The following is a 26,634-nucleotide window of genomic DNA, read 5'->3' as shown; positions in this document are numbered from 1 at the left end:
CTTATGTGATCTTGCACACGTGGGAAGAGCGGTTCCCTAGTATTTGACACAATTCTCAGCATTTGATTCCTAGAAGTGTCTCCCTACCATCTCCCAGAAAATTTTAAATTTAAATTTTAAAACTTATAACCAGTCTGCATTTGATCAACGTTTAGCATCATCTACCAAGCCTATGTGTTGTTAGGAATGCATGTCTGTTTTGGGGGAAAAAAAGAAATGGTCGCTCTTGCTCTCCCCAGATAGAGGCCTCTGTGAAGGTATTAAATGGCCTTTGGTCAAAACTGGGACTTTTTTCGCTGCATGGCATGGTTTTGGTGGCATGGTGAATTTGGATGTCTTTCCAGATTTTACATGTGATAAGAGCCTGAACAGAGCGATATGCATATATTCATTAATAATCACAGCCCCACATTATTACAACAGGATTTCAGAATTTTTATAGTGTAAAATATAGTGTAAAAATGTATTACCACTAAGAGCAATATTTCCTTAAACTTGTACAGCTGATGCTTCAGAGCTTGATGTTGCTTCATATTAAGTATTGGGAATTTAATGGTAAATTTATACACCTGTGGCCTTAGAAGTGATTCGAACACCTGAATTTAATTATTTGGATGGGTGAGTGAATACTTTTGGCAATATAGTGTGTGTGTGTGTGTGTGTGTGTGTGTGTGTGTGTGTGTGTGTGTGTCTGTATATATACACATCTATAAGGTGGGTGGCACCTGTGAGTGTGTTTTTATTTATGTATGTATTTTAAAAGTCTAATATATATACATCAAATTCTATTTCTCATGACTAAGATAGTATAGAGTAACAAATCCTCAGTCAAAAATGGATAAGATTACTTTTTCATTCTAAGTGCTAGAATTTTGCAGCCGTTTACCTACTACCTCCCAATGCTAGTAGCAATTAGCTAAAACCGAGTGTGTTAGCATATGCAAACAAATTTTGAGGTTTGAATGTATTGTACTTAGCAAATTATACATTTAATGAGTATTTAAACAGAAAACATTAAAAAATGTTCTATATCTCTTTTCAATTCTGAAAAATTAGCTTGAGTTTTTCAAAAATTTGAGTCCTGTGTTTCTGAATCTGAAGGAAAAACTAAAACCATAATTTGAAAAAAATGTTTATTATGATTATACAATTCAGTAATCGCATCTTTCCGTGTAACTACTGCGTGACTTGATTTCTGATGAAAAAAGTTTAGAGTTAGCATGAAGAAATTGGCCTGGCAACGCTAAATTTAAATATTACTTTTTTTTTCGGTTTTTATTTTTCGGTTTTTCTTAAAATGCAAAAAAGTAATATTTTTATTTATTTTTTGGATGAGTGACTGAATACTTTTGTCAATATAGTGTATCAGCGGAAGGAGGAAGGCAATTGAGCAGCAAAATAAGAGAAAATATGATTGTAGCCGAACAGAGCTATGGAAGCGGGCTTAGACTGAAACTGAACTTTCATTATCTTTTCAACCTCTCGAAGTAGTTGACAAATGTCCATCTATGTCAGTGATATGGAAGTGGTTTGGATTAATTGAAAATGAACAGATTATACAATAGTGAAACAGGTCATGCATAATTTGTTTAATAGCCTGAAAAGGTTGCCACTAGAAAGCAATTAATATGCGGGCCATTGCGACTTGGTGCACCAGTTCTTGCAGTAGAAGTCTCTATATATGTAACATATAACTATATCGAGATCGAAAGAAGAATGTTGTTATAATATATTTGCTATATTGCCCAGCCCTTGTCTCGTGCATGGCTTAACCTAAATCTTGGTCTATGACGCCACAGCCCTCCTTATTTGCATAAAAATGCTGAAATGCCTACATAAATGTAAAAGAAGAAACTATAAACATGTAAGATGAAAAACGGGAGAAAAATCAAAGGGGAAATGAGGTTTGAATTAAAGGTGGAGTCTGAGATCTTGGAAAAACGGTTCCTGCAAGCTATATTTTTGAAAATACACAACCTTGCCTCTCCCTTCAGCCCACCCCTTGAAACCACGCCTTCAAAACACATGAACGAGTCTGTGAACGCGCAGAGGGGAGGGGTGAGGGGGGCTGACGGTTGATTGGCGTGTCAGAATCCAATAGAAGTAACTCTCATCATTACTTCTATTGGTCAGACATTTCATCTTGCTACACCCTCTACAATGGACTAAAAGATTTCGGTTTTTTTTTTTCAAACATTCTATTTTAGTTGATGCAATGGAGGAGGTTTTCAGACAATATGATAAAAAATGCTCCAGAAAACATCACAGACCCCACCTTTAATACATCTATTAATAAAAGATGGCAAAAGTTCGATTATTGTAAAATTTAAATGCAGAAATAATTAGGGGGTAATAAATGGAGTAATGAATAAATAAGTTGTACTCTAAATTAGACTTCCATCAACCTCTTTATGTGAAATTTACGTGGTGTGCAACAGAAATGACAGAACCTCATGAAACATTTTTGTGGGAATTCTATAATCAACTCATGGGAAATATGAGTTGATTTGTTACAACTTATCATGATGTATGACGAGGCTCAATGCGAATGGATGCCCACGTGTACCCAGCCCATTTTCGCTGCTTACAGCTGTCATTTGGAGTTGTGTAACTTTTGTAAAAAAGTTATCACACTAGACACTGTCATTGTGGCTCTATATATGTAGGCTACTGACATTTTGTACCTGAAACTACAACAAACTCAGAGGATAAGTAGCAGCAGGATATTTTTCATAAAGAGTAGAGCTCTAAATTTAGCAAAAGATCGCTTGTGACAAACTACATTAGTTTGCACATGCTAAATCCTTCTTATGGAGCATTTCTTTGCCATTTTAAACTGCCAAACTTGCTCAAGAATTCATGTAAAAAACTTTGGACCGCCACCTGTAAAAGTGTTTGTAACTTGTTAGTTCCCCTGTGCCAATGATATTAAATAATGTTCTGTTACATACATGCCAGTATGCTGGAGGAAAAAGAAAAAATATTTTGTTTCAGGTGGTCAGTTTTTTTTTTTCTAGTTAAGTTGACACACAATGGTCCTGCTATGTCTGTGTTTCTTTTCTTGAATTAAACTTTTTCTTTCTTCTATCTCAAACTGAAGCCCGGCTTTTATAAACTCTACTTATAACCTTTATTTGAAGTTATGGTGATCAAACTTTTTTCCCCTCAGGTTACAGTGTGAATTAATGTATCATCTTTACCCCTTACCTTAAGCACAAGAAGTCAACTGTACATATATATATATATATATATATATATTTGTTTTTCAGATGTCATGAAGAAAACTGAGGGTCAGGTTGATGCTCCTGCACAGCTCTTCCAGAAGGTAAAGCTAAATACATGTTTTTACTTTCTAAACTTTTCTAGAAAGAAAAAAGTTCTGCACCTTTGGTTTGACTTCTTGTGGTAAAAGACCTGTTAGGGCCATTTTATCCGAAATGTAAATTTAACATCACACCAGCGAGAACAAGACTTTAAGACGAAATTTATTTTGGCAACTCTTGCCACTCCCCACACATCTTAGAAAATACCATTGGCTTTTATTTTATCAAGACATAGTTTTAATCAATGACCATTTTCAAAAGAAAAACACTGGAGAGCATTTGAAATATCAGGTGTGGACTGATGCCTGTTCACATGTGCACTATACAGCAGGAGGTTCTGCCAGTCGGACTCATGCCCTCTCCACATATACATTGGATATTTTTATCTAAGAAACTCTATGGTTGTGGTGTGGATAGAGTATGCAGAGTTTTTAGCTTGCTACATCAGATCATAATATCAAAGTATGTGCTGACCTCCCTTTTTTGTACGGCAGAAGGATATGCCAGCCGCATAGTGTTGGTGCTAACTTTGCTAAGGGTATTATTTACAAATTGCACATACTGGCGAATTATCCTAAGGAATGGATATCAAAGGCCCTAGTCTTGCAGTAGATCCAGTTGAACATTGGGAAAAATTGAGTGCAACAGTACTTGTTGCTGTAATTGTTGTTGCTCCAACAGCTAGATAATTCTCACTGCATTCTTTAAGTGAGATTGTTCACTTGAACATTAATCAGAGGAGAACTGCAATGACCTAATGGTCTGGTGGTGCTGTAACTGTTACCCCTTAGAACTGTGAAGAAAATAGATATATACCTCTTGTATCCAGTGTACATACAGTGCCTTGCAAAAGTAACAAAAGTCAACCCCCTTGGCTTTTTACCAATTTTGTTACATTCCAACCTGTAATTTAAATGGATGATGGATCTGCACAAAATAATCTAAGTTGGTGTTCATTGTGCATTTGGAACGGAAGTGTACTTGATTACGTGATTACGTCAAAGACTTTGACATTGCCGCCAAAAAGTTTTTGATTTTTCTATTCATTGCTGCCACTCTGCTTGATGCCCGTGTGCGATTTGAACAGCAAAAAAAAATCAAACTTTTAGAAAATACTGAATATGGTCCGAGCTGTGGTTGCAGCTCCTAAACAGAACTTAGTTATGTGCTTTCTCCTCTGCCATCATCGCTCGTGCCGCACTGCTTTCTGGGAAGTCTACACAAGTCACCACAGAAGCAAACTCGATAAAATGGGCGGAGCAAGCACACATCCGGGAATGTGGAGCGTACTTATCTGGATGCGTACTTTGAATTGGAACAGTACTCGGTCCTTCAGTGATGACGTTTCAGTAGTACACGAGTACGCAAGTACAGACAAGTATGCATATTCAGAAACGGCCCATGTCTCATTCCATCCTCCAACGCTATGTTGCACCACAGGCTTTCAGAGTTGACTGATGCTTTAATCCAGGTCTGGGAGGACATCCCTTTAGGAGAACATCCGCCGCCTCATCAGGAGCATGCCCAGGCGTTGTAGGGAGGTCATACAGGCACGTGGAGGCCACACACACTACCGAGCCTCATTTTGACTTGTCTTTAGGAATTTCAACGTGTTTTTCCACTTTTATTTTGAGTATGATTTCAAATCCTGACTTCCATTGGATAATAATGGTGATGGGTAGATGAGGCGTCATGAAGCGTTTCGACAAATTGCCAAACTGTATTGATACTGTGTCGATACTGTGTCACTGAGTGAATACTGACACCTGCTGGACCTCAAATGACACTGATTAGATGACCTAGTATATACAATAATATAATTTAAGTCATTGTATTTTATATTGTATTATTTCATATCTTAATTTAGATTTAGAATATCTTTGATATTTTTAGATGCAGTCAATAAATAATGTGAACATGTATCATAACGTGAAAATTTAAGTGAATGTGTTGTGAATGAGGATACTTGTGGACTGGGATTTTTGTTTACAAAATTTTATTAAAAAGAAATGTTGTTCCAACATTTTGAAATTGAGTCTGTTACGCTTTTTTGATACAATTTCTCCAGCTGTAGAAAACACCCGCTCACACGGCAAAGATAAAGCTGGAGTGCAGAGAAATTGTAAGGAAAACTGTAAGAGGTTTGGATATATTGTATTTTGGTTGTCCCAGTATCTCATAGGATCCTGGGACCTGGCAATATTGCCCTCTGCCAGGTATCTCTGCACCTCCTGGATGGCAACAGCTGTGGCACTTTTGGTCTGCCTGCCCACTTCGATGTCGAGATGTTGCCAAAGGTTATCTAAAAAACAATAAATTGGCATTTTAGTACATGATTTCCACATGCCTGAAGTGGGTGCAGACAGCTGTTGTGAAGACGGTCTCGGCTGGGGCTCATTTATGCGTCCGATTACAGACGCACATTCTGACCGCAGTCTACTGATAGCCTCAGTGCACGTGGAAGAACTAGTGTTGCTAGGGTCAACACAGTTAATGACTCCAGGTTGGAAGCAGTGTCTGACTCGATGCTTCATGTGTTCATGTAGATGTATGGCTGCCTGTGTGTGCAAGGTTGAAGCATTACGCTCTAGTGCAAGATGGAGCATTTTCATCAACGGGATGACCTTTGACCCCGACACTTGCCTCTCCAGAAAACTCCAATGTAGCTTGATGGAAAGGAGCAAGCACAAGAAGTGTTTCTCATTTGATGTATACTCATCAGCTTTAAGTGGAGTCAGATCTGTTTTTAGAGAGGCCAGTATTTCATATGTGCTGTTCCAGCATGTTGGCACCTTATTGATAAGTTTCAGGGTTGGTCGTCCCATCTGTTGCTGCACTTGAGCAAGCTTCTCTTTTGCTGTAGTGCTTGATCTGAAGTATGTGACAATGCGCCTAGCTTTATGAGGTGCCACCAGGGACATAAATCAGAATTAACTTCCATATACACATGTGAAATTAAACTCTTCCACATACTATACTCAAAACCTTGCACAAACACTAGTGAAAAGCTCTCACATAAACTAGTGAAAACATTTACCTCTTATATAACCTACTCAAAAGCTCTCATACACACTACTGAAAAGCTTTCATATATACTAGTAAAAACCTCTCATATACATATGTCAAACCTCTAATATAGATATGTCAAACCTCTCATACACATATGTCAAACCTCTCATACACATATGTCAAACCTCTCATACACATATGTCAAACCTCTCATACAGATATGTCAAACCTCTCGTACACATATGTCAAACCTCTCGTACACATATGTCAAACCTCTCATACACATATGTCAAACCTCTCATACACATATGTCAAATATTTGTGGATTTCAGTTGAAACGGAAGGCATTTCAGTGAAACAGGAAGGTGTTTTATTAAACCGGGAGTTGTAGTTTTAAACGGAAGTCATTCTGGTTAGCTTCGTGCATTTTGTGCAATCTCCTGCCGGTATTTTATGAAATACCTCACCGCTGAATACCTCACACAAACAGCGGCATTACTCAACTTTATTTTGGCTTCAACGGAGACCCTGCAGCTGGCAAAGGCATGCTGCGCTGGCAGGACGGAAAAAGAGATGCTAAGCGGCTATCCACCGAGTCCGGAGCTGGAGTTGAAGTGATCGGTTGCTGCCCAAGCCTTGTAGCATTTGACAGGGTCCTGATCGTCTCCGTTGAAGCTAAAATACTGTAGACGCGCGCTCGATTTTCAAGTGTAGATAGCACGACCGTGCCTTTCCGAAGCGCAGATGGCGTGACCGCAGTCCGCTGAACACCTCACACAAGCAGTGGCATTACTCAACAATATTTTAGCTTCAACGGAGACGATCAGGACCCTGTCAAATGCTACAAGGCTTGGGCAGCAACCGATCACTTCAACTCCAGCTCCGGACTCGGTGGATAGCCGCTTAGCATCTCTTTTTCCGTCCTGCCAGCGCTGCATGCCTTTGCCAGCTGCAGGGTCTCCGTTGAAGCCAAAATAAAGTTGAGTAATGCCGCTGTTTGTGTGAGGTATTCAGCGGGTGGCTGAGCAATTGTCGTTTATTTTATTTCATAAAATACCGGCAGGAGATTGCACAAAATGCACGAAGCTAACCAGAATGACTTCTGTTTAAAACTACAACTCCCGGTTTAATAAAACACCTTCCTGTTTCACTGAAACGCCTTCCGTTTCAACTGAAATCCACAAATATTTGACATGTTTATGAGAGGTTTGACATATGTGTATGAGAGGTTTGACATATGAGTACGAGAGGTTTGACATATGAGTACGAGAGGTTTGACATATGAGTACGAGAGGTTTGACATATGAGTACGAGAGGTTTGACATATGAGTACGAGAGGTTTGACATATGTGTATGAGAGGTTTGACATATGAGTACGAGAGGTTTGACATATGAGTACGAGAGGTTTGACATATGTGTATGAGAGGTTTGACATATGTATATGAGAGGTTTGACATATGTGTACGAGAGGTTTGACATATGTGTACGAGAGGTTTGACATATGTGTACGAGAGGTTTGACATATGTGTACGAGAGGTTTGACATATGTGTACGAGAGGTTTGACATATGTGTACGAGAGGTTTGACATATGTATGAGAGGTTTGACATGTGTATGAGAGGTTTGACATATCTATATGAGAGGTTTGACATATGTGTATGAGAGGTTTGACATATCTATATGAGAGGTTTGACATATGTGTATGAGAGGTTTGACATATCTATATTAGAGGTTTGACATATGTGTACGAGAGGTTTGACATATGTGTACGAGAGGTTTGACATATGTGTACGAGAGGTTTGAGAGGTTTGACATATGTGTACGAGAGGTTTGACATATCTGTATGAGAGGTTTGACATATGTGTATGAGAGGTTTGACATATGTGTACGAGAGGTTTGAGAGGTTTGACATATGTGTACGAGAGGTTTGACATATCTGTATGAGAGGTTTGACATATGTGTATGAGAGGTTTGACATATGTGTACGAGAGGTTTGACATATGTGTACGAGAGGTTTGACATATGTGTACGAGAGGTTTGACATATGTGTACGAGAGGTTTGACATATGTGTACGAGAGGTTTGACATATGTGTACGAGAGGTTTGACATATGTGTATGAGAGGTTTGACATATGTGTATGAGAGGTTTGACATATGTATATGAGAGGTTTGACATATGTATATGAGAGGTTTGACATATGTAAATAAGAGGTTTGACATATCTATATGAGAGGTTTGACATATCTATATGAGAGGTTTGACATATGTATATGAGAGGTTTGACATATCTATATTAGAGGTTTGACATATGTATATGAGAGGTTTTTACTAGTATATATGAAAGGTAAAGCTTTTCACTAGTATATATGAAAGCTTTTCAGTAGTGTGTATGAGAGCTTTTGAGTAGGTTATATAAGAGGTAAATGTTTTCACTAGTTTATGTGAGAGCTTTTCACTAGTGTTTGTGCAAGGTTTTGAGTATAGTATGTGGAAGAGTTTAATTTCACATGTGTATATGGAAGTTAATTCTGATTTATGTCCCTGGTGGCACCTCATATAGCTTTGTGTCTGATGGATGTAAGTGTGGAGATCTGATCACATGATTTTCTAACTGATAAATTGAGACTATGTACAATGCAAATTGAGTGCCGAATTTGGAGCTGTCTAGTGGATGTAATCATGTTTGGTGCTGCGTCGGTCACAAGACACTTTACTTTTTTGGTTATGGCCTAGTCCTCCATCATGCCCCTTTTGACTTGGGCCAAATTGTCAGAGGTGTGTCTTTGTGGAAAGTATTGCACTCCCAACACACTGCAAATTCTCATTAATGTAGTGACAGGTAAGAGCCAAGTAAGCCTCCATGTTCACAGATGTCCACGTCAGCTGTTATACTCACTGCCACAGCTTACTGTACTTCCATTTTCACTCGTTCCCGTTCCTCCTCGTACCTTTTGGCCATCATTTGTTTGATGGTCTGAAAATGACACCAAGTCAAACCAAAAGCAAATGAATATATTTAAATGAAATATTAAATAGATTGGATATATCAACTACTACTCTAGATAATTTCCACACAAACCTTTCTGGTTGGCAAAACATACAAGGGCTGAAGGACCTGAACCAGTTCCCTGAACCCTTCACTCTCCACAATGCTGAGGGGCTGGCAGTCCTTCAGGATGAAATTCAGCAGAGCCTCATACAGCATCTGCTTCCTGGAAGCTTGATGGTTAAAAATGAGGTATAGAATAAATGAATAGGAATTAATTATTAATAAAGCAACTGTGAGTAAGTTGTAGAATGGCTGCATACCTGAGTTTATCCTGGGTTTATCTGGGACTTCATTCTCATGCCCGGCCCTATAATGCCTCAGGATTCAGGAGGTGCTTTTGTTTAAATAGGAAAGTTTTGTCAAACAAATGTGACATTTAACCTGCAGAAAATAATATGAATAGTAAACTAATTCATTTACGAATTACTAACTAATTAATTTGAATTCAGATAGATCAAGTGGAAGCTCTGAGAGGAACAGGATGAAACAACAAGGAAATTAAAACAAATAAAAACCTTTCTTTTGGCTTGAGGCTGCTCCATAATTTGACAATGAACCGCAAAAGATCAGTGATTGGCAGATGCATCCCGTTGACATATACGCTTCCTTATAAACACAGTTTGGCGCGTCAATGTCAGTTCGAAACAGTTCCTGTATTTGGTCACGTGACTTTCTTAAAGCAATACTCGCACCGATACAGGGTTTTGCTCTATGAACTTGACGTATCGGTGTTGCCGGACCAATCACTAGATAATAATTTTGATTTATATTGATCATTTTTATGTTATTTTGTTCTCAACACATTCCACTATGTAATGAATAACAATTTTCAACTGGAATATTTCATTCATTGAGATCTAGGATGTGTTATTTTAGTGTTCCCTTCATTTTTTTTGAGCTTTGTATTAGGTTTCAAAACCCTTAAGGAACTTCTCCAGTAAATGTTTGTACTTTGATGTCAAAAATTGAATGATTAAAAAAAAACGTCAACGTCACTCTGAGAAAGTATGAAGTTTTGAAATGAAAAATGTAACAGAACCCTGTTTGGAGCATGGTAGACGAGGCCCCCTACCTATATATTACTCTGTTCAGACTTGTTAATATCCATTCGGATCTAATCACAAGTTTGACTGTCCTAAATAAAGGTCTTAACGCATTGTGGATGAATTGAGGACATAATCAGATCCAATCACTCAAGGTGGCCCAGGATGGATTTGTTCACATTTGTTTTGCAGTGTGTATGGAATCTGTCATCAGGACGTTTTCTGAGACCACCCACTGAACTGAAGTCAAATGCATAAATTGAAATACATTAGTTTGTGTGACAATTTTGTCATTAAATCACGACCCTAGATGCTGTATGCAAAGTTCAGGTAGGAGAGAAAGCGCCCCTTGAATTCTTGCAGATGGACATTTCATAAAGAACTGGACATTATGCATGAAGACCGACCAACATTTTACTCAAGCTTGAGTCTGCTAAGGGGCGGCTAACGGGGTTAGCTACGCTAGGTGACTCCGCTCTGACTAAAGAGACCTGGCTAAGCAAAAATGTGCAACTTAAAAAAAGAAATCAAGTGATTTTCAATAGTCCAAGAGGAGCAAGAAATTCCACAGAACACAATCAAGGTAACAGGAAATAATACGATACAATACGTCTTACCACAAAGCATCAGCGTCGGCCAATCATCAAGCAGTAACTACTGACTGTTGGTTTCCTTATCTAGGCAATTATTATTATTATTTCTTTTAATCAGTATCGTATTAATTGGAATAAGATTGTTGAACGATTGTAATTGGCTTGAATTTGGCTCTGTCTTTTAAGTGCCTTGAGATGGCATTTGTTGTGATTTGGTGCTATCCATCCATTTTCTATACCTGCTTAATCCGGCTCAGGGTTGTGGGAGGGGTTGGAACAAGTTCAATATAAGTTCAGCTCATTGGTTCTGCCCAAGCTTCCATTAGGTTTATCCTCTGTCATATTAATGCCTGTGATATTTTTCATCCCTGACCACATAAATCTCACTTTGTTTCGCTCGAGCTTTCTTTCCAGCTTTTTTCTTTACATCTCCTTACACTTTCCTTTTTTTAACTGTTTATGGACAGTCCTCAATAACTCCCTGTCTTGCTTCCTGAAGGCTGAAGGCTAAGAAAACAGTTGCACTGGAGAGTCCTAATTTTGTTTTCAGCAATTTGTTTGACTTTATTACAGAGGTTGCAGATGCATGTTCAAGTCATTAACTGTCCAGTACAGCTCAAATAAGACAGACTCATACTCGCCCATCCACACAAATTCTTTCTCCTTTAACATGGATCATAAGACATAAAATCAAAGGGCATATTTTAAAGCTGCACTGGTGTACCTAATTGTAACTCGCATTTGTATTTCAGGTGAAAGATGTGGACCAAACGGGGGATTGGTTCAGAGATGGGATGAAATTGGAAGCAATCGATCCTCTCAACCTGTCAGCCATATGTGTAGCCACTGTAAGAAAGGTGATGTGCTGATCACTCCATATTAATAGTATTTGATGAGATGTGGTGTGTCCTGGAGGAAATGCAGAATAAAGAATATAATAATAATACAAATCTGTTCAAAATGCTCCAAACTAACTTGAAACATTCTGTTTTATAGGTGTTGGCAGATGGATACCTCATGATTGGAATAGATGGCTCAGACGCTGTTGATGGATCAGACTGGTTTTGCTACCATGGCACCTCCCCCTCCATCTTCCCTGTTGGCTTCTGTGAAATCAACAACATTGAACTCACACCTCCTAGAGGTACTGTACACTTTAATATTTGGTGTTGCTGTGACATGTAACAAAGCGTTTGTCACTGGAGGATTACAGAGCTTAAGTTGATTGTTGGCTGGGGGTTGCCTATGTCCAGTTTTAATGACTGACCCCTTTTCCCCAGGGTACACTAAACTACCATTTAAATGGTTTGACTACCTCAAAGAAACATGCTCAGCAGCTGCCCCTGTCAGGCTCTTTAACAAGGTAGGCTGTTTGTGTTGTCCCTTCTTATTAGTTTGTAAGATTGGAAGTTTTCTGGTCTTCACTGTTTTAGAGATGTCTGTATTGGTTACTATGACAAATGCTTCAGTATTTGCCAGAGGATACGTTCTCGTTTAACTTAGGTTACTTTTGTTATTTCATAAGTAAATACTTGGTTTTTGACCAGTCATTTGCCCTCCAGGAGGTTCCCAATCACGGTTTCCAGCAAGGCATGAAGCTGGAAGCTGTTGATTTGATGGAGCCACGGCTGGTGTGTGTTGCCACGGTGACGAGGATTGTGCATCGGCTACTGAAGATCCACTTTGACGGCTGGGAAGAGGAGTATGACCAGTGGGTTGATTGCGAATCACCTGACCTCTATCCTGTGGGTTGGTGTCAACTAACAGGCTACCAGCTCCAACCCCCAGCCTCACAAGGTAAGAATATATTGCATTTTATTTCCCTTTATGAGGCTCTCTGAAGTAAAAGCCTTTGTCAGCTTTGAAATCGAGATGTGTTAAATTGCTTATATATTTACTAGCAGAATTTACTATGCATTGCAGATTTATACATGACAGATAACAGTCTTTCCATGCGAGTTGTGCATGAAGTCACTTGACACCATTTCCATTTTAAAGAATAAAAATAAGAGAATTTAAAAATAAGATAAAAGTTTTAAAATATGTATAAAACAGAAGATAAATAGAAACACCAGAGGTCAAAGTGATGGTGGCAGTAGTGAAAAAAAACTGAAAAGATGTCTGTGCAGTGCGGTGGAGGTAATGTGATGCTCTCAAAGCACTTCATCATAATGGGTGTGACTGCGACAGGCCGGAAGTAGTTGGGGTTTTCTTCGGCACTGGGATGATAGAGGTGGTCTTGGAACAAGCTGGGACTTTTGCTTGGTCTAGCGAGGTGTAAAAAATGTCCGTTAGAACACAAGCCAGCTGGTCAGCACAATCTTTCAGCACCCGTCCGGGAATGTTGTCTGGACCAGGGGCTTTCCGAGTGTTGACTCTCCTCAGACACCGCCACATGTCCATGTTGTTGAGGCAAAGTACCTTCTCATTCTGGCGGGGGACAGCTTTCACAGCAGGGGTGCTGTTCAGCACCTCAAACCTTCCAAAAAAGTTATTTAGATCATTCAGGAAGTCAGCATCATCGTTATACACCGTAAGGGCTGTCCTGTAGTTGGTGTTAGCCCAAATGCCTTGCCACAGGTTCTTGGTGTTACAGGGGTCATGGAAAAAGTCCTGGATGGTGATGTTTTTGATGACTGAAGTTTTCTGTGCATTTACTGATATAAGCTGACCAGTGTTGGGTAAGTTACTTTAAAAATGTAATCCGTTACAGTTACAAGTTACCTTGTTTAAAATGTAATTGTAGTGTAACTTTTTGGATTACTTAAAAAAAGTAATGTAACTAATTACTTTTGGATTACTTTTGGATTACTTTTACCTATTTATGGTAGCCTATTATCTGTATGATTCCATCTGTATTTATCACATTTATTTATACCATGCTATTTTTCTTTTCATTGTACTGCCATAACTACATTATACATTCTCTGCACATACATGCATTTCCCTAGGTAATTGATCTATTCTGCACATATCTATTAACCATCTTTCCTTACACTAGCTGTAAATAACTGCATTTTATCTCTAAATACTGCATGCTATACAATCTGCACGCGTTACACTTGATAAGATGCCAAACTGCATTTCATTAATACATGTGCAATGACAATGAAGTGCTCTACTTTAGTAATAAATAAGCAAAGTAAGACTTTTACATCACATTTTATTTTTCTTTGCACACCCTTGCTTGTGTGTGTGCGCCAGTACTTCCGGTGAAAACTTCCAGGTGATTTGACAGCTAGCGCGTCAGGTTAGGGCCAGTGGCCGTAAACAAAGGTTAACTTATAGCCGAGAAGAAAGATGATAATATAACGTAGCTAAAAAGACTAGCTTTCTTCTTCAGTAGCCTTGATGCTTAATGCTTACCGATTTAGCAAGCCTAGCAGCCTCGTTGCTAATGCTAGCCGCCGTAACGTTACCAACCATACCCGACGTCAAGGAGTTGGCTGAGCAGGGGCAAGAGTATGGGGCTGGCAGAGTTAACTTCATAATGGGTGAGTGCAGGTTTCATTCACTTGTTTTCATTCTTTCACAGGATTGATTCACTTCATTGGTTTATCCGATTGCTGGCCGCCGAGCCATTATGTGTCTGGGTTTGTGTTGGTTACTGATCATGGTTGTTAGCAGGCGATAGTCAGGTTGTGTGACGTGTGTGTGAGTGTGTATTTTTTCTATGGGTACATGCCATTGACTGTATGAGCGGTCTGTGCTCCTTTTTGTTATTTTTATTTAATTAGATTGGAGATACTAATTAATACTGAGGGGGGGCTGGTCCCGGGGAAAATTGCCAGGGCCGACTTTTTTCCCCAGTCCGACCCTGCCGCTCTGTACTTCTGTCACTGCAACCTCGCACAAATTGTAATCCTGTTAAGTAACCCCCATTCTCACTGAATGTAACTGTAATCTGAGTACATCTTTTTTGCTTGTACTGTAACGGATTACAGTTACTTTTATTTTGTATCCTTTTACTGTAACGCCGTTACATGTAATCCGTTACTCCCCAACCCTGAAGCTGACACAGACATGGTGTACTCATCTACATCAGTGGTATCTGCCACACTGTAGGTTCTCCTCAGATTAGCAGGGGCTTGTATGCTTGAATTAGCATAACAGAAGAGTGATACGAAGAACCAAGGTGGGGATGGTGGGCTGGCCTGAATGCCTCCTTGATGTTTGTGCCGACTTTGTCCAGGGTGCTTGCCGGGGTAAGCTACGTAAACGCTCCTGCTTAGTTGCGTCCACAAAGCTGAGAACACCGGATGACCGTAGGTCCAACAGCTGTTGGCGATCTTATACTATACTCATAGAAGCACTGACTGAAATTAGAGTTCTTAACGGTGTACTTTTTCTATATTGAAATCCGAAACTGTCCTGAGCTCGTGTAAACAAAGACCACTTTAACCACTTACTGCTTTTACACTACATGCCGCATTCTAGATATCCACACACATTCATACACCAATGGATGAATGGGTGGGCAATGCGGACCTGTGGCCCAGGGAAGCTGAGCTACAGCCAACCCAAAACTAAGCTATGAACTTTTCGCAATTTCAGCCATTCAAATATCAAAATACTGGTGTTGGAAATTTGTGCTAGGATATTTGGTGTTTATAAAAGTTTTACTTTTTTAGTTGTATGTATGGGATGCTGTGTGTTTTTCCGCACAAATGTGGCCTCACAATATGATGCAATGTTTGTGTGTCTATCTTTGGGAATCTCCAGGGATGTGAGTGTGTATGTGTCTCTGTGTCAGAGCAATGAAGTTGGTATAATTGGCTAGTTGAGATTGGTTAAGTATGTGTTAATTCAAATGCAATGCTGATGGTTCTGCCGGAGGTTTCTTCCTGTTAAAAGGGAGTCGTTCCTTTCCACAGTCGCCTCATGCATGCTCAGAATGGGAGATTGGACTGAAGACAAGTTTCGGAGCAAACTGTTGGTTTCCTTAGCTAGGAAATTGTTTTTGAATTGGCTCTATATGAATGAATTGGATTATTTTTAAATTGATTATCATTACAATGAATTGAACTCCAATTTGGCTTGAATTGGACTATATTATTTAAGTGCCTTGAGATGACATTTGTTGTAATTTGGAGCTATATAAATAAACTGAATTGAATTGATATTGACGGACCCGCTGCAGGTCACCAATGTAGTTTGTACATCATTCTGGTGTTGCCTTCACAAGGGTCTCTGTTTGTAATATCCTCAGAATGTTCTATTTGATAGGTAAACTACGCATGCCTCAGTGTGAAAATGTGAATTAAAAAAAGTTAATTGAAAACCGCAGCACCAGTAAAAGCAAGTCATTTCTGTTTATCTAGACAATTTAATGTAGGTAAACGAGAAGACATTACATGGTGTCAGATAGAACAGTGTTCACATAGTCCTGACGATGGAAGATGGAACATGCAGGTGTCCCAATAACTTGAATGGATTGAACTTTCCCAACGCGTGGAAGAAATTAGCATGTAGAGCTAATGTTCACTAGGTCACGCAAGGAGGAAAAAAAGTTCAGGTATCTGCTACTCTGGATTAGCGATAAGGGCAGTTATGCCTTAAGCACATGGACACTCTGCAGAAGAAAGAAAGAAACTGCATGGAAACGCACTACAACAAGTTTGAAGTCCATGGTAAACTAAAACAGAAGCCCAATTTTTGCGCAATACAAATTCCACCAAACGTTCAGGGATCTGAAGTTTTGACCAATTTGTAACTGAGCTGAAGTTGATGATAAAAAAGTGAAATTTTCTTAAAGAGTGTCGTAATATTTAGAGACGGTTATCTTTGGCAAAAACTCCCCGAAAGTGTGTGAGAAACTACTATGTTGTGGTCCAGACTTAATGTTACAACATGCAATTGTTGTAGCATGGGCAATACAAGCTGTATCAACAACAGCTGAAGATGAGCTCGTCAGCTAGTGACCCTGCTCCAACAGTTATCAGAAAACCAATCAAGCCAGAGTGCACACACCTTGAATGTGCAACAGTAAGTGGGACTGACAGCAAAATTCCTGCATGTAACAAATAATGTGGAGCATGTGGGGGCTGTCTAGAAAAAGGATGCCAATGCAACAAATGTAAGAAGTCCTGTCATTCTTAAAGGGATTTGCAGGACACAAATACAACAAAGACAAAATACAAGCTTAACAAATTGCATGCTGTCGCAGAGACAGTGGAACAGCCACCAGATTAACTTTTTATTGACACTATCACGAAGCAAACACAACCAGAGAACAGGAATTTGTAGAGGTAGAATTAGGAAAAGGGAGGCATTCAAATTGGACACAGGCGCAAAGGCCAACATTAAACTAGCTGAAACATTACATGCTTTTTGGAAATGTAGTGCTGAGCCCACCAGATAGTACCATTTCAGGATATGGCAGTCAGAGACTCGTTGTGGACGGCTTCTGCAAGCTTATGTGCAGATGAAATAGCCATGCTAGACTTTGACATTGTATGCACAAAGAATGCACTTCCTCTTTTGGCCCTGCGAGCACGCCCAGACTTGAACTTGGGACTTGGGTTAAGTTGGCACTCAAGGTAAATGTACAGCCAAGCACTAGCATTAGAGATAAGTTTGACGACATGTTCCAATGCATCAGATCGATTCCTGGGAAGTACACCCTTGCAATGCCGTCTCAAAGGCGAACTAAATTGAATGGAAAAAATGGACATAATTTAAAAGATTAAAGAACCTACTGAGTGGGTAAATGCCAAAAACAGGGAAGCTTTGAGTGTGTCTAGACCCCTGTTGAATGAACAAAGCCATACATTATTTGTTTCCCTCTCTAAATTACATCACAAACGTTCTGCACCGACAAAGGCACTTGCGGTCGGGCCCAAAAGGCAGAGGAAGACGCTAACTATCACAGAAAAAGTTAAACTTCTGGACATGCTAAAGGAAGGTAGAAGCTATGCGGCTGTAAGTCGTCATTACGGAATTAATGAATCTTCCGTTCGTTCCATAAAGGAGGAGGAAAATAACATAAGGACGACAGCAGGAATAAGTTTCAGTAAGGATGCAAAAAGGGTTGCAACTGTCCGCAACAAGTCCATGGTAAGGATGGAGTCTGCATTAGCTTTGTGGATTAATGACTGCAGAAAAAAAACCATTACGCTGGATACGAACGTTATCTGCACAAAAGCTAGAACACTGTATCAAACCTTTGCTGACAGCGACAGTGACAGGGAAGAGGAGGAGGATGCAGATACCGGGCCATCATCAAGTGCTGTTCACGCAGTACCAAGCGCATTTAATGCTAGCAAGGGCTGGTTTGAAAAATTTAAACGCTTTGGACTTAAAAAAATTTCTCTGCACGGAGAGATCGCCTCTGCGAATACCGCTGGAGCAGAAGCGTTCGTGAGCAATAAATTTAAAGCGATCATTGAGGAAGGGGGATATAAGCCTGAACAAGTTTTTAATATGGATGAGACTGGCTTATTTTGGAAACGAATGCCCTCCCGCACCTTCATCATGCAGGATAAAGCCAAAGCCCCAGGATTTAAAGCCCAAAAAGATCGTTTGACTCTGGTTATGTGCGGAAATGCTGCAGGTTTTGATGAAACCAGGGCTTATTTATAGGTCTAAAAATCCCAGAGCACTGAAAAACAAAAATAAGGATGCTTTGCCCGTTTACTGGATGCACAAGGCAAAGGCTTGGATGACAAAAGCGCTCAATCTGGATTGGTTCAAACACTGTTTCATCCCGGAGGTCAAGTGTTATTTGAGAGGAAAAGGACTAGACTTTAAAGTGCTTCTGCTCGTTGACAACGATGGTGATTTGGCGTATGAAGGTGTGCAAATCGAATTTCTGCCGCCAAACACTACATCCTTGATTCAACCCATGGACCAAGGCATCATCCGTGCTTTCAAGGCTCTATACGCGCAACATCTTGTTGAGGCTATGGACTCGGATCAAGATTTCTCAGTAACTGACTACTGGCGTGGATACACCATCGCGTCATGTCTCCAAAATATTCAGAGGGCCATTCAGGAGATGAAAACTGAAACTTTGAATGCCTGCTGGAAAAAACTGTGGCCAGAGGCAGTGCAAAACCCAACCGGAGGCTCGCTTGACGAGATCCATCACTCAGCTGTGAATCTCGCTAAACAGCTTGGAGGAGAAGCCTTTAATGACATGACTCCGGATGACATTAATGCCCTGATTGATGCAGACGCACATCCGCTGACCGATGCAGACCTGGCAGAAATGACAAAGCCACCAAACGATGATGAAAGAGAAGAGGAAGAAGAGGACACAAGTGTGGATAAAGATGAGGAGGATGGACTAACACTTGGTCGCTTAGCAACAATGCTGAGAATGGCCACTGAACTTCAGCGAGCAGCTCAAGAATGGGACCCTTTGATGAGCCGTTTATTACAGTTCTCAAACTTAATCGATGGTGGCATGTCGGTATATAAGAATATTTTTGCCCAGAAGAGAAAAGAGCGACAACAACTACCGATAACGATGTTCTTCTCTCGAAAAAACACACCTGCACCGCAGGCTTTAGAAGAAAAAAACGCTACAGAGCGGAGTCAGGATGCAGCGGCTTAGTCAGAAGAGCAGTGAAATACACGTGAGTCACTATTTGTCCTACTGTACTGTACTTTGTATTTTTTTTCATAATCATTTTTAATTGTGTCCCGTTCTAATCCAATGACTCGGGTCACGGTGGGGCGGTGCTGATCTCCGCAATTTGAAGCGTTCCTATTGATGATTAAAATTATTATTTTACAGTACAGTATTTATTTATAAAAAAAATAAAAAAAACGTTTATAAAGTACTTTTATTTGTTAAACAAATGCTTGGGCCTGTAAAAAGGTTTTGTTCTTTGGTTTCAATGTGTTATGGAGTATTTCATTGTATAATAATTGTAAAAAACTAAAGTTTTCTACTTCACGGATTTCGCCTATCACGGGTTCTTTTTGGAACGTAACCCTCGCGAAAAACGAGGGTTCACTGTACATATCTAATGGCGCTTTTCCACTAGCTCGCTTCGGCGCGGCGCGCTATTGCGTGTTTCCACTACCACGCAGTACCTGCAACCAGGTAGATTTCCGTATCACCTCAGCCCTGGTTCCAAGCGGGCCGAAGCGTTACTAAAACGTGACGTCAGCCGACTGCCTTCCACTGATTGGCCGATGAGTGTCGTCACTTTTCAATACTGTTTTGTCTGGCAGCCAGGAGTCTTCTCTGGCTCTCTTCTCTTGCCTTCTGTGCGACAAAAAGCCACAGGGTGAGCAGCAACACGAGCGCCTCGATGTCCTCCTTGTATGTTGTTGTTGTCCTGGTCGCACAGCCGTGTTACGCCGACCCCGCCCGCGTCGAGGAGGCACGAAGTATACTCGGTTGTAAATGGAAACGCATCCGAGCCGTGCCGAGCTAGTGGAAAAGCGCCATAAGGCACTAAATGAGGCTGAACAGAACTACGCACAAATTGTGGAGGGCTTGTTCGCAGTACACTTTGGATGCAAGAGGTTTCACCAGTATCGACAGGTGATTGTCGGATCAGACCACAAGCCATAAGAGGCAATGATGCACAAGTCATTGGGAGTTGTGCCACCCCAACTGCAACGCATGATACTGCAACTTTAAAGCTGCGGTATTACCATTACACACAAGCTGGGAAAGCAGACACTGTCAAGAAACCCAATCAAAGGTGATGACCGCTCGCTGAGTGAAGGCATGGACTCACAAATACACCCAGTGATCAGCAGTGCTTCTGTGAGTGACTGGAAAATGGCAGGGCCGCAACAGCCAAAGACAAGCAGCTCTCAGTGTTGAGAAAGGTTACCTTTACAGGATGGCCCTAGTAAAGAAAATAATCTTCTGTTTTAGAGCATTGGGAAAAAAATCTCAAGAGATGAATGGCATCCTGCCACATTCTCTCAGGGCTGAAATGCTAACACGCTTACATTTAGGACACTTGGGGAGGTATAAGTGTAAGCAGCAAGCGAGAGATGTTATTCTGGCCCAGCATGGGAAAGGAAATGGAGGCACAAGTAAGATCCTGGAGTATCTACCTTGAGAGTTTTAACTCTTCTGCAAAGGAGCCGATGATTTCACCTCCTGTCCCTGAGCAACCCTGGCAAGTGGTAGCCACTATCTTATTCACGTGGAATGACAGTATATAGTTGCAGCTCTCTACTACAATAGATGATTTGAGTTGGAGAAAATCACAATTACTCATCAAAAAGCTGAAAGCGGTGTTTGCTAGGTTTGAAATACCACAGACTGTAGTCAGCGATAATGAGCTTTTGCTAGTCCATAAGATCACAACAAAGCACCACCACAAGATCAAGTCGCATTGTGAGGCCAAGAGCTATACTGGATTTGTGATGTTAAATAAAAGTGTATTGTAAAATGCTTACACGCTTTGAAAGGTTTCAGTTCTTTTTTTAATATTACAAGATAACATTTTTGAGAAAATATAATATAAATATAATATGGATGAATTCTATATGGGCAAATACATATGTGATACTTGCAGTAATGTGAGAGTTTAGGCTACAAAATTGGTGATTTGCATCATTTGGTTCATGGATTGTGAAGGTTTTTTTTGTTGACTGAGGCAGTTTCTTGTTGGAAGGTGATCTCTGATTACTGTTTCTGCATCTTACCATCATTATTAATTCAGGAGTGTCCCATCAAAAGACGCTCATTCAGAGCATTCGGCTTGTGTCTTTGAAAAATGAACCGACAGCTAAAAACAAGGAGCAAAGTAAGGTAGATGAGGATCCTCGCAGCTTTAATTGTTCCCACTTCCCGCCTGGACTGAGTTTCTTTCACACATACAAGAGCCATACACAGATTCTAAAACTCCTGGTGTTTCTGTGAGTATCAATTAGTATTTAACTATCTGACAGCTCTAAACCATATGTTGGTTTTGTTATTGTTTATAATTATATGACTATACTAGGACTGATCATAAAGCTGGAATAAGTGTTGACAACAATCATCCAATTTTTTTTTTACTGTCCATATGTTGAATTTGTGATCCCATGTGTTCATTTTACTTTGTCCTTATTGTTCATAAGTGTATTGTGGTTTAATGTCATGTTGTTTTTTTAAATTTTTATTTATTTTTATTTAAGGGAACAGAGAAACGTCTCAGTCTGTGCCCAAGCAGAAGAAAAAGGCCCAACAGTACAAAGGCCACAAGAAAAGTGAGTTGTCCCTCCCACTCTACTATTTTGTTACTTACCTCTTGCTTCTTCCTTCATTCCTCCATCTCCTTTTCCTCTGCTTCTGCTCCTCACTTTGCTACAACTTTATCTGGAAACTCTGCTGCTTCCTGAATCCATCACAGGTTCAGACTCTGCAACACATTTATCGGACCTTTTGCATCACATTACAAAGATTTATGAGCAGAAGAGTGATTGATGTTTTGATTTATTTTTGGCTTTTTTAAAAAGTGCTAATGTTCCAATGGCTCTGAACACTTTATATAGTTTTTTAATAGTAAAACATTTAATTAAAAAATCCTAAGATTTAAATGTATTGTATTTCTGTACATATAATGCGACAAAATTCGGATATCGTTAACAAAACATTATTATTATACTTGTAAGCGTGAAAACAATTAAATTGCGTCTATTGAAATTGGCTTTTCATTTTGAGTTTGGTAAAATTTTTCTTATGTACCAAAGGGGGGCCCAGTAAAGAAAGTCTGGGAACCACTTGACTGCGGTAGGGAATCAAAGTAGATATATATACTCTACTACACTTATATGGCCCTAGGTGCTCCACGCATGCTCCAAAGTTCCATCTTTTGGTAAAAACGGAATCAATAATGTTTTCTGTTTCTGAATATTGCACAATCCCTAATAATGTTCCATTCATTACATTTATCCATTCCTTTTAGCAGGAATTGTAATTGAGAAACAGCACTTTAAAACTTCATGTCAACTTGCGCTCACTTTAAGCATTTTTAGGCTGTCCCTTTCCTCTAACAGAATCCTGATTTTTATATACGCAGTGACAAAATCACCTTTCAGGTGACTTTAAGACACAACGCCTGTGCAGTGAATCTTGCTATGCTTACATAGACAATGATCTTCTGCGGAGAAAGTTATAATCGTCAGAATTTCTTGAATATAGCACTTTTGTCCAAACAGTCCATTCGCCTAAAGTAAAAGGTCATTCAAAAATTGGAATTACATGAGGCTATGCGTTTTTCTCACAAAAAGTTAGTTTGTTACTTCCTCTTTTTTTTTTTTCCATTCAAGCAGAGTAATTCAATAATTTTCATATAATTGGCTTTGAAATTCTTTCATTTGAATATTGACAAGAGCTGTAGACAGACTCGTCTACTATTGATAGTGTTGCTGTACCTTTCATCTTGGTAGCTAATGGTGCATCTGCTTACTTGAGTGTGGCCATCTGTATACAGCTTACCAGGGGCTTATTCATTTGGGTAAATTAATGCAAGTGTCAACGGTTTGAGGTTAAGGTTTCACCGTAAGGCTCCAGCCTTTTAACTTTCTTTCTTCATACATAACCCAAATACTGAGAACACACTAGATGATTTGAACCCGTTTGTAATAAGCCCCTGGTAGCTTACCCGAGTCTGGCTTGGTGTTTAGAGAGGAAGATTCCAGTTGGTCGACGGCCCTTCAGTCAGGCAGGCAGGAGGAGGAGCAGCTTCTCGGGGGATGAAGAACAGAGTCCACCCCCTTACCATGCCCAGGGGCCCACTCGGCCCCGGCCACGAACCCATCTCCATCAAATCCACAAATCAGGTAACCTCACACTAACGATCAAACCAGCACGGCACCTCGCGGCGTTTTTAACCGGTGACCGTCTTCTGAGTTCCATACATAGTGGCTCACTGTGAAACTGCAGGTTGCTGATACTGCTTGTCCTGATGTTTAAACCAACCTTTTTGGACACGTTCTTTGTCTCTCACATGGCCTTTAATTGTTATGTCCTCTTCACAGGGATTCCAGTTTATGCATTCCGAGTATTGTTGTCTTCATTTTGAAGCATGTTCAAAATGTTTCTGAAGAAGTTTATCTTGATGCTCGTCATGCATGGTGGTTTAACATAACACATAGGGCAAAGACGAAGGCTCCGCATGTATTTTATTCATTGTCAGAACACAAGTGGCTCATTAGCTGCTGTTTTTCTCTCACCTTTCCTGCAGAGTCTCTCCTCAGAATGAAAGAGGAGACAGCTGAGTTGGATGAGTTCACCTTCTCACAGGGCACATCAGACCAAGAGAGCAATGGCTCAGGCAGCTACTACATCAAACAGGAGCCCTGAGGTCACAAGGACAAGGATAAGCAGGAGGAACCAGGACAAGGACACATTTCTTGAAAATTCAATCAAAGATTGGGAACATGAAGTCAAATTAGCCTCCACCCTCTTTTGCAGACAACAAGCTGCATGTTGAGTCACCACAGGACATGCCAGTGAAGAAGGAGTGGAGGCTGATCTCATGTTTCTTAAAAAAAAAAAAAAAAGAAAAGAAAAATCCTGAAGGGAACATCCCTGTGAGCAGTTGTCTAACCTTTTAGCTGTGTAACTTACACAATCAAAAACCGGTATGATGAAAGAGTTAGAAAGCATCCTGGCTTGAGTCACAGATGTTTGGGCATTCTCTTTTTTATACCATCTCAAGCTTTCTCTGCTCCACAGTTTGTTCCAGACAAGAGATGACTAAATTAAAAAAGCAACCCTTGTTCAAAGAGAGGAGGGTTCTGCTTATCAACATCAGCCCGTCCTGCCTCTGCTATAATCTGGGCCGCACGTAGAGATCTGTTGAAACTGTGAGGACCATTTATTGAGCCAGGTCTTAAGTTGTTTTGTTGTTGTTGTTGTTGTTTCAGTTTATTTTCAGGTCAGAGAGTAAGCCACTGAACGGCCTGAAAAAAGAACAGAAGTTGGTGGAGAGAGCAGCAAAGTTCTGTATATATTCTTTATTTTCTTTAGAACACATTACCAGGGTGAATTTTACTTTAATAGTACTTGAAGTTTTCATTTTATTTTGTTATGATTTGGGGGCCTTTCTTTTCTTTTTCTTAATGCTCTTCCTTTGCATTTAGATTTTTGTTGTGGCTGTGTGGGAATTGTAATGTGCATTGTTCCATTATGTAATTAAATTCATATTGTATATGGAGACTTATTGTCATAGAACTACAAAGTTTAGATATAATTTACTTAGATTTCAAGAGGACTCTTATTACAGTATAGTACAGTGCTGCTCAGCATTACAGATTTTGTTTCCACAGCTGCATTTATTCCCAATTAAATCATTACAGAACCAAAATTAGATTTACACTCAACAATATAATTTCACAGATTTAATCAAAAATGACCTTTTGCTAAAACAATAGCTTTATTGAGGATTAATTGTTCAGTTGTTTTGTTGATTGATCATTTTAAAAATGAGGAAAATGTCTTTGTCCAAGCAGCTGTCCCAACTCTGTGTTCAGGAAACAACTACTTTTCTCTTGATAGGTCAGCAGAGAAGTTACAGCCTGTTCCTTTTTGTTAAGCTGAATTCTTTCTCTGCAATATGAAATAATTTGATCCTTATTTTACTTGTTGATTTTCTAATTATTTATTTAATCCACCAATTGTTTATTTTGAACATTAAAGCTGCATTTGGTTCACTTACATGCATACCTTTTTCGCTTTTTTGCTGCAGCTTTAAACAATAACGCATACTTTTGTAGATACATACCACATAAGTACTCTCTCACATTCCATTTAAATTCTGCAAATACTTTCTGTATGAAATTGTTGCTAAAGGCATGGTTTATTTTGTTTTGTTGTGTTTCTTTTTGAACCTCTATTTTGAAACAGCTTTCACTGAAGCTTTCTTTCATGGTCCAGCTAGTAATCTCCCCTCAGGTTACTGAAGAGTACAATAGCCAAAATAAGCTTAATCTATAGAGTACACATCTACACAGCAACAAAGTGACAGTGTTGGGTGTTAAAATAAAGTTAAGGTGGAGCTTCAGGGACCTATTGAAGAAATTGAATAAGGCCAAACTACCACTAACTGTGCTGCTGTTTCATGAATTCTGCAGTGTTGATGAGTCCAGGAGAAATGCATTTTTTTCCTGTATTAAAAAAGAAACAGCAGTTTTGTGCTGTAATAATGTAGCTGTGGAAATGAAAACTTTTTTTTATTGAAATAAAAGAAAATCTTACTTTAATTTAACAGAAATATAATAAACAAGTTAGCAAAGTGTGGCTAAATGCAGGGTATGTGTTGCAAAAAAAACAAAACCTTACTGGTATGATAGGGTACATTCAGACAAGTATTCTAACCTCACAGTACAGCTTTGATCTGTACACTTTGGATAAAGCTGCTATCAGGGATGAACTTAATTCTAATCATAATCAGATGGCACAACTGATCACCGTGTCATCCACACCATACAATCATTACTCATGTTGAGAAGGCATCACTCAAGCAGTGTCAAAGGTTGATATGTTTCAGAAGGGCGTTTTTTAGATCATGGCTGCTGTATTCGTATCTAGAGGTAAAACTCCGTTTGGAACTTTTATCTTTTTTTTTTCAATTCCAATGGAGGTTGCAGTGTGCTACCAAAATAACACTCGACTCTTTTATGGTTAGATTACTTTTTTTCAAACAATGCTTT

General features: G+C 39.6%; 1 protein-coding gene across 2 annotated transcripts in view; it reads left to right on the top strand.

Annotated features, from left to right (window-relative positions):
* mbtd1 (mbt domain containing 1) overlaps window positions 1–25,639 on the top strand; it is a 47,168-nt gene extending 21,529 nt beyond the window's left edge. For both annotated transcript variants that reach the window (XM_075457696.1, XM_075457695.1), the window contains exons 10-17: window positions 3,270–3,325; window positions 11,769–11,873; window positions 12,013–12,160; window positions 12,297–12,379; window positions 12,579–12,813; window positions 22,114–22,185; window positions 23,605–23,760; window positions 24,165–25,639. In XM_075457696.1, the coding sequence (XP_075313811.1) occupies window positions 3,270–3,325; window positions 11,769–11,873; window positions 12,013–12,160; window positions 12,297–12,379; window positions 12,579–12,813; window positions 22,114–22,185; window positions 23,605–23,760; window positions 24,165–24,283 (974 nt within the window). In that variant the 3' untranslated portion in view covers window positions 24,284–25,639. The remainder of the gene's footprint in view (window positions 1–3,269; window positions 3,326–11,768; window positions 11,874–12,012; window positions 12,161–12,296; window positions 12,380–12,578; window positions 12,814–22,113; window positions 22,186–23,604; window positions 23,761–24,164) is intronic.
* Window positions 25,640–26,634: the final 995 nt, after the last annotated feature.

Source organism: Odontesthes bonariensis, chromosome 23 (genome assembly GCF_027942865.1).
Source record: "Odontesthes bonariensis isolate fOdoBon6 chromosome 23, fOdoBon6.hap1, whole genome shotgun sequence".
Classification (NCBI taxonomy): Eukaryota; Metazoa; Chordata; class Actinopteri; order Atheriniformes; family Atherinopsidae; genus Odontesthes; species Odontesthes bonariensis.
This window is presented reverse-complemented; position numbering and strand designations above follow the sequence as displayed.